We start from the raw sequence: 12,220 nt of genomic DNA, 5'->3' as shown, positions 1-12,220 counted from the left end.
ATTCCAGAGCCAGGGAAGGGGTTCCCAGCAGAATCCTGATACAGTCGGATTTTCACTTTAGAAGGATCATTTAGAATTCAGTGTGGGAAATTTTTGTTTTACTTTTTCTTGGAGTATCACATAGAGACGGGAAAAGTGCATCTATCCCAAGTATAGGGCTTGATGAATTTTCCTAAACTAAACACGTCTGTGTAACGAGCGTCCAGACCAAGATCAGATCATCGCCAGCTGTCCGCGTCCTCTGCACACCCGTTCCCCTTTGGTCTAACCCTGACTTCTCAGGATACAGCCTCACTCTGTTTTCCAGTTTTATATAAGCGGAGTCATATAGTCTGTATTCTCATGAATCTGGCTTCTTTTGCCCAAATCCGTGCTGCTGTGCGCAGCTGTAGATGGCTCACCCCCCTTTCTGAATCATATTGTGCCGTGTGTACTGGTGGGCACTGAGGAAGAGCAGACAGGAAGATATGGGTGCAGCTTGATGACGGCCGTAAAGCACGGGAGGCTCAATTAGCTCATTCATTCATTCGCTCATTCATTTTTCATTCCTTCACAGTGAAAGCTCCATGGACCCCGTGAGGGGAAGCTCCAAATCGCGGGGTTAGGAACTGGGGACACTCTCCACAGCACACCTTGACAGGTGCCTTGGAACCAATCCTTTCCGGGGCATCTGTTGATACCTTCCTCCTTTAGGGAGGAAAACCGAGACATCTTCCCGACCTCTCTGCAGGGATCTCGGGTGGCAGAATCATATCCCTCCTGCCTCTCCCAGTGCAGGGCCAGATTCTTTCTTCCTCTGCCTGAGCCCTTCCACCGTGGCTGCTAAGCGTTTCCTTAGCTCGCTCCCACATCTTTAGGGGAAAGACTTCCACCAGGTTCCTGTTTGCACCCCTCAACGCCTAGCCTGGAGCCTGCCGCGTGGTGGGTGCTCAGGAAATGTTTGTCAATCGAAAGGCACGTGTGAGACTGACTAGCACGCAGAGGCCGCGCCGTCGGTGCTCAGCAAGGGAATGCACCCAAACATTTAGGTCCCTCGTGGAGAAATCAGGAGATCTCTTTGGGAAGACAAGGACCAGAGGAGACCTTAAGCAGCAAAGCAGGGAGGCTCAGGTGCACACATACACCTGGAAACCCGCCTGAGCCATTTCCAGCACAACAAGCTGCCAACCACCCTTGAACCCTGCGGTCAGTGTATTTCTTGCCTCCTCGGTGTTGGACACAACCATGTGACTTGCTTTCGCCAACGGGCTGTGAGTAGACACGATGGTGTTTTAAGGTCTTAAATGGGTTTGTGCCCTTAGCCACTTGGCATTTCTTTCTTTCTTTCTTTAAGATTTTACTGATTTATTTGAGAGAGAGAGAGCATGACGGCCAGGGGGCGCAGAGGGAGAGGAGCAAGCAAACTCTCCGCTGAGCGGGGAGCCCGAGGTGGGGCTCAGACCCAGGACTGGGAGATCAGGGCCCCAGCCAAAGTCAGACACTCAACCAACTGAGCCCCCCCGGTGCCCTGCTCCCTTACATTTCTGCCCCTTCTTCCTGGCCGTCCAGAAAGAACACACATGGAACAGATGTGGCTGAGCCCAGACTACGTCCTGGAACCGAGACAACCTATAACCAAGTCAACCCACAAACATGTGAGCCAAAAACACATGCTGAATGCCCCTGAGCTCCGGGATGGCTTGTCACCCAGCATTATGGTGGATGTCATGGACCAGCACGCTAGGTTCGAAGACTACCCACGCGATCGCAGTTATTTGGTAGGAGAGCATCCGGCCCCAGTGAACAAGAGACTGAGATTTTGAAAGACAAGGGAAGAGGAAGACAAACAACACAAGAAGCGCTTCCTCTGCATTTTCAATATCAAGTTCACAGCGTACAGACACGCTGGCACATTTCATCCTGATACATTGTTCAGACATCTTTAATTCGTCCTCCTCCTCTGCCTCCCACGGCCTTGGTTCAAGTCTTAGTCCACTCTTCTGCCAGGGCTGCTCCGGGGCTGGCCCGGCTCCCTGAGGCCCCCAGAGGTAAGTAAGAAGCCCCTGCTATCCTCACAGCCCCCCAGCCCTGTGGCGGAGAAAGATGTAGGTACACGTAACTGTTACTCAGCTCTGATACTGAGGACCCGGAGTGCAGGGGGGGACAGTCTCAGTGTCCAGCTACTGGACCGCTTACACAAATTGTCTCCACATGATTTTACAGTTGTTCCAAAAGATGGGGGTGGTCTTATGCATTGGTATGAAGAACAATTCTTGATTTTATATACAAGTATTTATGTTTGTATATGTATGTGTGTGTTCCATACCTAACTGTCTACATCTATCTATCATTGTCAAGGACTAATAAACCAAACCATTATTAGAGAATACCTAGAGGGCTCATAAGAGACTCTCATTTCTCATTGATGCATTTAAGGATCATTGTAATTTTTATAACAAGAGTATATGCTGTTAAAACCCATGTTCATTTTTCATCCACTCAACAGGCTTTGCTCCTGGGTACTGGGGACACAGTGAGTCACAAAGGAGACAAAAATCCCTGCCCTCAGGGAGCTGACCCTCGACACTGCAGGCAGGAATAAGTGACGTGCAGGGGTGGAGAGGGACTTCGCAGGAGAAAGGGTTGTGATGAGAGCATGTTCAAGGAAGGCTCCCGCTGTGACACTGAACCCAAACCTGAATGAGGAGAGGGACCAACTGTGCAGAAAGCGGACGGAACAGCATTCCCAGAGCAGGGAACAACAAGTGCAAAGGTCCTGAGGCAGAGGCTCGTTTGGCTGACTCAAGGAACCATCAGGATTTGCGGGAGCTGGAGTGTGGTGAGGGAGAGGATATTGCAAGAGATGAGACGCAGAACGTCAAGGCCAGACCCCGCCGACCTCACAGGCCTCTACGAGAACGTTTACTTTTTCTCTGAAAGTACAATGAAAGCCAAGGGAGGGTTTTATACAGGGATTCACATGAGATGACTTATGCCTTAAAAAGATCATTCTGACCCACGTGACTCAGGGGGCAAGCATGAAGGAGGTAAGCAGTTAAGAGATTGTGGAAGGCATCCGGATGAAGAATGAATGGGGCTTAGGCTCGTATAAAACAAAAAGATATTTCCCATGGGAAGCACAAAACTACAACGGTCAGGCACCAACGAAGAAAAATGCGCGTTGTGGTCAAAATGCCAATGACGGACAGCTACTTTTTCCAGGGGACAGGGTCGGGACGCAAGGGCCGAGAGCGTCCTGAAGAAAGTGGCAAAGACTGGGCGCTGTCTGTAAAGGTCTCTGAAAGCATGACTGAGGCTTGCCAGGGGGAAGGAGGTCAAGGAAAGAGGAGCACTGGCCTGAGAGCACTCTGAACGCAACGCAGAGGTCTTGGTGGAGGAGGAAGGGGAGAAACGTGCGCGCACACACACACACTCAAACACTCACACACTCACTCACACACTCACGGAAGGTCTAGCTTTTCAGAAGAACCAGGCATTTAAGAGCCAAAGCACTCAGGTTCAAACCCCAGTATCTTACCTGTAGGACCTCAGGCAAGTCAATTAACACTTGATGCCTCAGTTTCCTCATCTGTGAAATGAGGACTAAAATGAGCCTATGCAGGGGGGCGCCTGGGTGGCTCAGTCATTAAACATCTGCCTTCGGCTCAGGTCATGATCCCGGGCCGCTGGGATCCAGCCCTGCATCGGGCTCCCCGCAGAGCAGGGAGCCCGCTTCTCCCTCGCCCTCTGTGATCTCTCTCACTTTCGCTGTCTCTCAAATAAATAAATAAAATCTTTTTTTAAAAAATTCAAAAATAAACCAAATAAAATGAGCCCATGCATGTGAAGTTCTCAGAACAGCGCTCAGCACGCAGGAAGCGCTGCCTAAAGCCAATTAGCGTGAGTCCCATGATTATTGCCGTATGTGGCGGACCAGAAGGTAAGTCACAGAGGGAGCGCGTGCAGGGACAAGAAGGCAGCAGGAGAGTGTGCTTTGGGAGAGAGCACACCTGGGCTCCAACGCCAGCCCCAGACTCCCGCTGGGGCCTCAAACCACACACGCCCCCTCCGCGGCTGGGGGTCCGCGTCTGTGAGACAGTCCTGATGGGAGGTGCACACAGGATCTGGAGGGCCAGGCTGGGGACGGGCAGCTGTGTGACAAAGCCCGCTGATCCAAGGGACAGCTGACGTGCTTGACAGCCAGTGAGTACGTGCAAAGTGTCCTGCCACTTGGCGGCAAAGCCAACCCACTCAGCCTCCTTATAAACATTTTTACACACAAGCCAGAAGGTCCGTGGCGTGCCTGCCAAGCCCCGAAAGAAAAATCACAAGGCCAGTAAAACACAAAGATACCATCTCTCTGGGGCTCTCGGTCCTCCTAGAAGAAGCAAGAATAAAGGTCAAATGTCCCCAGGAGGAGGACAAGCAACCCACGTGCCGCCGTACAGGGACACACCCATGCAGGTTCACCCTTGGAAACACACACGTGCACGGACTCAGCCGGGCACACGAGCCCATACACGTTCATACGGGCACACGTGTGTGCGTGCTCAGCCACCAGCGTGCGTGCGGGCACACGCAGGAGACCCGTGTGCACCTATCCACGGGAGCACCTGCTCGTGCGTGCATATGCCTCTGACACACACGCACGCTTTCGTGTGCACACCCAGGCCGTGCTTCCTAGAAGCCAGATGGGGAGCCCAGGGGGCCTCGGAGCTCCAAGGCCTTGCGCTTTTTGGCTGAGCCCTGGTGAGGGGCTGCCTCCGGGGAGGGGCTTATAAGATGCAGGACAGCAGAGGGGGTTCTAAAGCCGGGGCTCGGCCCCGCCTGGGCAGGGACACATCAGGTGGCTTCACGTCTGAACGGCGCAGGTTCCGCAGCTGGCAGTGGGGGGAGTTTGTCAGGCACGGAGGGGCCACGGCTCGGCGCGCGTGTGCATGTGTTAGCCGTGATATTCCTCGTGCTTCTTGACCTCAGCTTGGAAGCCGGGGCCCAGATGCTCAGCTCCAAACGTTAGCGGTGGCCACCTGCAGCAGCCAAACGGGGCACCGTCGCTGGGAAACCAGGAAAGTCACTGAGCCTGCAGCTCCCTCTGCTTAAAGCCTGCTCAGCGGGGGGTGGCTGAGCCTTTTCCTGTGCCTGGGGGTCCCCTCCTCACGAGCTGCCACTCGGCTGGAGCTCACCAAGGGGATAGTGTCTGCAAGACACGAACCTCCCCAGCTTCCATGGCACATGGCCCCCTCGCCGGTGCTGCCTCTACCAACAACTGGGATGGGTCAGAGACCGGATGTCTGACCCTCCGGACACTCACCGCAGGGAAGCAGGGAGCCCGGCCCCACCAGCAGGGGGCGTCAGTGGCCCCACGCCCAGGCTGAGCATTTCTCCCGAGCCAGGCACCCGAGATGCCCCTTGCTGGGACAGTTTCTAGGACGGGACTTCTGCTTCAGTTTCCCCACCCTGGCACCCAGAACCAGAGCTCTCTCCTAATCTCCAGGCTGTTGGAAGACACCACCACACCTGCTCTCTCCTGGCTGTTCTCCTCCTTGGCGGCAGGGGGTAGGCAGGTCCGGAGGCGGCCAAGCCCCTACGTTCCTTGGCCAGCACGTCCTCCAGCATCTGCTCCCTTGCTCTCCCATAAAAACAAAGCCCCTGACTTAGCTGAGCACATGGCTGCTAGGATAACGATCTCATTTCCCAGCCTCCCTTGCAGCTGAGTCTGGCCCTGGGATCAAGCTCTGGCCAAGGAGGCATGAGCAGGTGCTATGGGCAACTTCTAGAAACCTTGGAGCTGACATGCAAGCTTTGCCCTTTCTCCTTTCCCCCCTCTAAGCTGCTGCCCAGAAGGCAGGTGTGACAGCCGGAGCACCAGCTGCCATCTTAGACCATGAAGACCGAAGTACAGAGACCATGGGAAGGGGCAGCAAGGTTCTGGAGCAGAGCCATCATGGATTGCCTACTTTAAAACTTAAGATTTTATTTATTTATTTATTTGACAGAGAGAACACAGGTGAGCAGAGAGGCAGGCAGAGGGGGAAGCAGGCTCCCCGCAGAGCAGAGAGCCCAATGTGGGGCTTGATCCCAGGACCCTGAGATCATGACCTGAGCAGAAGGCAGAGGCTTAACCCCCTGAGCCACCCAGGCACCCCCTACTTTGAAACTTTAATAAAAGCAATGCACATGTCTCTTCTGAAGCCAACTATATTGGACCACCATTCCCTACAGCTGAAGCTAATCCTGACTGCTGTGCTAGCCCCACACGTGACCTGGGGCCAGCCCCTGACCATCCACTCTGAGCAGAATCTCTGCGCTCGGTGCTGTCCACTAGGGAGTGACAGACACAGGACATCTGGTTTGTCCAGGTGTGGGTGAACCTGGGTGGGTGGGCTCCCCCACCGGGTCAAATCCTGCAGCTGGGATGCAGTAACCCCAACACTGGTGTAGCCTGACCCCAGCTTCCCGCCCTACCTCTCCCCCCATATCCCGGTGTGCACTGGAAGTATGAAAGCATAACTCTCAGGACCACCCCACTCGGGGGAAGGACAGGTGGTCTTCCCTCTCCTCTATCCCCTTCCCGACTACTCAAGATTATGGCTCTTTGGGGAGCCAACACTCGGAAACGCTGCTGAAGAAACCCTCACTGGGCTGTGGGAAGCACCTGGGCAGGGAGCGTCTCTGAAGGGCTCTGGGCTTCCATACCTGAGCGGGGGCCACACTTACCCTTCTCCGATGCTGGGGCCAGGTCAATGAAGCTGCGACATTTTTCACCTACAAAAAGAAAAGAAGGGTTTTCAGAATGTGAGTGGACGTGAGAGCTTCAGGCATTTGCCTCTCCCCTTCCCCGAGCCTAGTCACTGAGCACCAAGTCTCTCTAACCCTTATTCCCGGAAACTCAGTCTCCCTGAGGGACTTGTGGACAGCGAACCTGCAAACTCAGCTAACCAGCATCGGGGATGTGGTCTCCGGGCTCACCCCCGATCCAACCCATCCAGCCAGGTGGCTTGCACCTGCTCCACGCTCTCGGGCCCCTTCTACAACCCCCACCCCATGCAGACCCAGCAGGAGGAAGGCAACCCCTCACTGGGCTCCCCAGGGCTCCACACTGTCGTCACCAGACGGATGGTCTCAGGACACATGGCTCTGATCACGTCACACATGTACGCAGGTATATACACTCTTGCTCAAACCCTCTGATGACTTCCCAAAGAATGAAGCTCAAGTTCCTTCATGGGGACCCCTATACTCAACCCCGACACTCCACCACGAACCCTCACATGTGCTGTTCCCCCTGCGGGGGTCACGCTTCCCCTATCATGAGGTCTCACGGCGCCCTGGCCCTCTTCAACACCAGTCGCCTTAGGATTCCACTTTTTGCATATGATCCTTGGGTGGGCGGCCCACAAGTTGTAAGCACCATGAGGGCGCACCCCGTATCCTCAGTGTGTCCCCAGCTCGGGAAAAGACAACTCTGTCTTCCCGCATGCTCAAACCCAAACCCTGGCGTCAACCTTGTCTCCTTGTCTCATACCTCCACATCTGATCTGTGGCTCCGGTTTGGCCGTATATCTAGACTCCGACCACTTCTCACCCCTTCCAAGTCTCCCGCCACCATCCTCCATCTAGATGTCAAAAATTAGTTGACTATAAATGGGAGACTTTATTTTGCTCTCTCAATTCTATTCCATTGATCTATATATCTGTCCTCATACTGGTACCACACTGTTTTTTGTTTTTTGTTTTTAATACTGTTTTTCTGATTTTGGCTAGTCTGGGTCTCTTGCATTTCCATATATGAATTTTGTGTTTTTTTAAGATTTACTTATATTTTTTAGGGGTGGGGAGGGACAGAGGGAGAAAGAGAGAGAATTTCCAGCAGACTTCCCACTGAGCACAGAGCTTGACGTGGGCTTCGATCCCACAACCCTGAGATCGTGACTTGAGCCAAATCAAGATTCAGACACTTAACCAACAGAGCCATCCAACACCACTCTATATGGATTTTAAAATCAACTTGTCATTTTCTGGGGGGAAAAAAGACAGCTGGATTTTTCTTTTAAGATTTTTATTTTTAAGTAATCTCTACCCAGGATGGGGTTTGAACTTACAACCCAAAGATCAAGAATTGCATTCTCTACTGACTAAGACAGCCAGGAACCATGCCAGTTAGAATTTTCATAGGAATTGCACTGAGTCTGTAGATCAATTTGGGGAATATTGCCATTTTAATAATATTAAGTTTTCCAATCCATGAACATGGGATGTCTTTCCATTTATTTAGATCCTCTTTAGTTTCTTCTGTAATGTTCTACAATTTATGGAGTATAAGTCTTGCACTTCTATTGTTAGATTTATTCCTAAGAATTTTATTCTTTCCAATGCTATTATACAAGGGATTGTTTTCTTAATTCCATTTTCAGAGTATTCATTGCTACAGTATAAAAATATGACAAATTGATGTATATTGGCGTGGTACCCTAAAATCTTGCTGAATTTGCTTATGAGTTCTAATAGTTCTCAGTGGAGTCTTATGATTTACTATATACAAGATCATGTTACCCACAAATAGAGATAGTTTTACTTCTCCCTTTCTAATCTTGAGATCTTCTATTTCCCTTTCTCGCCTATTTCCTCTGGCTAAAATCTCCAGCATAATATTGAATAGAAGTGGCAGGAGCAAATGTCCTTGTCTTGTTCCTGATCTTAGGGAGAAATCATTCTTATACGTTGAAGTATGATGTTTACTATAGGTTTTTCATAGATAATCTTTACCAGGTTGAGGACATTCCTCCTATTCCTAATTTGTTGAGTGGTTTTATTGTAAAATTGTGTTTGCCTTCTCTTTGATCCCATAACAACCTGCAATGATGCAGCTCTGAGAATCCCTATTTAGAGACAAGCAAACTGGGACTCTGAGCTTTTAGTGACTTGCCCAAGGCCACACAGCCAGTAATGATAGAGCAGTACTCAGTTCAAATCTGTAGACTCCAAACTCCAGGCCCTAAAATTTTTCCAGCTATCTATTCCAATTTGCTATGTCAGAACTTCCTACTGCAGCTGGCCATTCCCACTGAGTAGAGCTGCCGGATCCTGAAAGGAATCCCCTGAGAACATTTCCCCCCCACACACACCAGTGTAGACAGGGAAAATCCACCAAGGGCCAAATGAAATGGCTCTCACACTTCTATTTCTGCTACAGGGACAAGACTGAATAGAAGATGTTTGAGCAGACATGGTCAATGCTGAAGTTTAAGAAAAAATCATAGTAATGACATAAGGAAGAACGGATATTTCAATGGTCTAATCACTGAAATCCAAACACAGAAGGGAGTTTTTTCTCCAAACCCTGCTCCTCATGGTAAAAATTGGCTAACCCTTTGTGTGAAAGATATCAAGCTGTACCATATTGTCTTACGGCTTTTAGAAGTAGCCTTTAAAACATCTTCGTCAATTATCATTAAGTTGATATGTTTAACTAAAAGATTTAATTGGAGAATAAAACTAAAGACAAGAACACTTTATCTCTTCAGACGGAGGCTTGTCAATTAGATCGCGGAGCTGTGGCTTGTTACTGCCGCCTGATGGCAGCGTACCTTCTGTGAACCCTAGAACATGAAGCTGGGAAGGATCCTAGAGCTCATCCAACTTAAGTGGTTCTCAGCCCTCGGAAGCCCAAGCCTCACCCAGAGAGACCATGATTTAATTGATCGCTGTGGGGCCTAAACTTCCGTGGGGTTTTAAAAACTCCCCAAGTAATTCCAGCATGCAGCTAGGCTGAGATCCGTACTCCAATCTGACTTGTAAAAAAGATCTATTTGCAACATTAAAAAAACAAGAGTACGTCATCTTCGCGATGGATCGCAGTATTGCAATGGATGCTCCTCTGAGCAACAGTGTCTGTGGGTCAGAACAGCAGAGGGAACAAGAGCCTAAGTTCTGGGATCAGCAGAGCTGGGTTCAAATCCTGGCCCTGTTATTTCCTGCCATGTGAGTTCCCAGTCTTTCTGTGCCTTGATTTTCTTGAATTTTTAACGGGTATAGAACCTATAGGGGCATTGTAAAGACCTGACAGGGGCACAGAGCTTAGATAGGATGCCCAGACCAGAGCGGGTGCTTAGGAAGGGGTGGCCATTGTCATCCTTGTCGTCAACAAACAGGACTCAGAGGAAACAAGGGGCCTGGCCTCTGCGGGCTACTGAGAGATCAGACTGATGAACAGACCACCATCGTGGTGGGTGGAGGTGGGGAGTAGGGCTGAGAGCAGGGCCCCCATCGCCAGACCTGCCTGTGTTCAGCATGGCTCCATCACTTAACTAGATGTATGACTCAATATATTAACCTTCTGTGCCTCAGTTCCCTATCTGTAAAAGGAGAAACACCAATGCTAGTGTTTCTGTAGTACCTGTAACAGAGTGGCCACCACCAGGTGGCACAGCTAGGGCAGCTCGGTGGGCAGGAATCCGCACTGCCAAGTGGCAGCGGCAGGGACGGGACGTACGGTTTCCCCACGAGCCGGTGCCTGGGAGTGGCCCTGCACTGTCGCATGTCTTCCCCAAACCTGTGGACACTGTCCGGTAATTCCCTTATTTTTGCCCCTTGAAGTTGCCCTCTCCCAATGCTACCTCTCACTCTGATTCCCTCTGGCTCACAGTGAGCTACTAAGAAACGACTAAGAATTGAGAAGGCAAAGGAGAGCATCTCATCCCCTGGAAGGAAAGTTCCCTAAAGACCCACTGTGTTTGTTCCCAGAGGCCCACTGGAGGGTAATGTTGTCCCACTTCAGAGAGGACGCAGAAAGCGGGAATTTGTGCAGGAAGAGGGTGGGGCCAGCAGGGACCTCCCCAGACCCCTAAGGAGATGTCAGAAACCTCCAGGAAACCAACCTGAGAAAGCTGGACACCGGGTTCTGGGCTCAGAGGCTCGGCAGAACTCCTCTACCCCTCTGGAACCAGAAAACCATCAGCGCAGCGAGGACGAAGGGCAGGAAAAAACTAGAAGTCTTGCCCCCAAAGTTCTGAAGACTTCCTGTGCCCCAGGGGCTGACGAGGAGCCACCATTATGTGGGGTCTGAATTTCTCCCTACCTTGGAGAGGGGAAGCTCAGTCCAACGAGATTCGAGAAATAAAGTAATGGGAGATTCCTTTCCTGTAAGAAGTGAGAGTACGTATTCATACCCCCACCACCTCCTGTAAGGGGTCCTCATCTCTGCACCTTGCCCCAAGGCAGGTGACCGATGGGGGGGCTTGGTACCTAGCCCCAATGCAAGGGTGGCTGGCCCATTCATGAGATTTCAATGGCTGGCAGTGACCGAGGCCAACCAGAGGGGAGTGGGTACCCTAGCGAGGGTGTGCCCTGTCTAAAGGAATATGAAGTGACGTCCTGGCCATCTGGACCAGTCGGGCACCCCAGAAAGAGCTCACTGAAGACAACTGAGTGAAGGGAGTCTTCCCGGAAGGGTGGACAGGCGTGAGGGCCTAGCAATAGCAGACGCGGCTTACCTCTCCCAGCCCAGGGGGTCGGGCAAGAGAAAGGAGGCTTCGAGAGGTGAAGCCACAGGGGAGGGGCTGGCCCTGGGAGCTCAGCCACACTGAAACAAGCATCAGAACAGGAGATTCTGGGGTGGGACTCACGAATCTGCATTTGTAACAAGTTCCCAGGTGCTGCTGGTGCTGCTGGTCTGGGAACCTGTTTTGAGAACCACTCCTTAGAGGAACGCATTACTGCCCCAAACCTCAACAGGGAGAAAGTGAGGCAGGAGAGGGGGCGAAATACCCCAACCTTCTGATTTCCTACTATCTCCTCCCACTGGCCAGAACCAACGAGGAACCAGAGGGCACAGGGGCCATTCCGTCTGCGGAGGGCAGTCTCCCCCTCCCCACCAACTCCCCCTTCCTCCCACCCGGCCACCACCGCCCCCCCGCCCCCCACCTCCCCGGCAGAGAGAGCTTGGAGGACAGGCTTCCACCACCACTATCTGAAATGATCTTGTATATGTATTTGATTATTTGTTTATTGTCTGTGTCCTCCACGGGATGTATGAGGGACTTGTGGGCTGTGGCCCTTGTTCCCGCGCAGATAGGTGCTGACCGTGGTCCTGACCATATTCTGTCGCAGGTTGGAGGCTGCGCGCCAGGAAAGGATGCGATCGTGCAGAATTCTCCCCGACTCCCCGCTCCTCCTTACCCACCCTCTTCCTCTCTCTCTCTCTCTCTCTCTCTCCCCAAAGCACATCAAGCGGTGATGTGGG

The 12,220-nt window shown here is 51.8% G+C and overlaps 1 protein-coding gene across 4 annotated transcripts in view; it reads right to left on the bottom strand.

Annotated features, from left to right (window-relative positions):
* Positions 1–12,220, bottom strand: part of GSG1L (GSG1 like) — a 193,224-nt gene that overhangs the window by 121,388 nt on the left and 59,616 nt on the right. For all 4 annotated transcript variants that reach the window (XM_082714643.1, XM_082714642.1, XM_082714644.1 and 1 more), the window contains exon 2: positions 6,697–6,744. In XM_082714643.1, the coding sequence (XP_082570769.1) occupies positions 6,697–6,744 (48 nt within the window). The remainder of the gene's footprint in view (positions 1–6,696; positions 6,745–12,220) is intronic.

The sequence above is a fragment of the Mustela nivalis genome, assembly GCF_964662115.1.
Source record: "Mustela nivalis genome assembly, chromosome: 19".
NCBI classification, from domain to species: domain Eukaryota; kingdom Metazoa; phylum Chordata; class Mammalia; order Carnivora; family Mustelidae; genus Mustela; species Mustela nivalis.
Note: the sequence above shows the minus strand (reverse complement) of the source record. Positions and strands in the feature narration are given on the sequence as shown.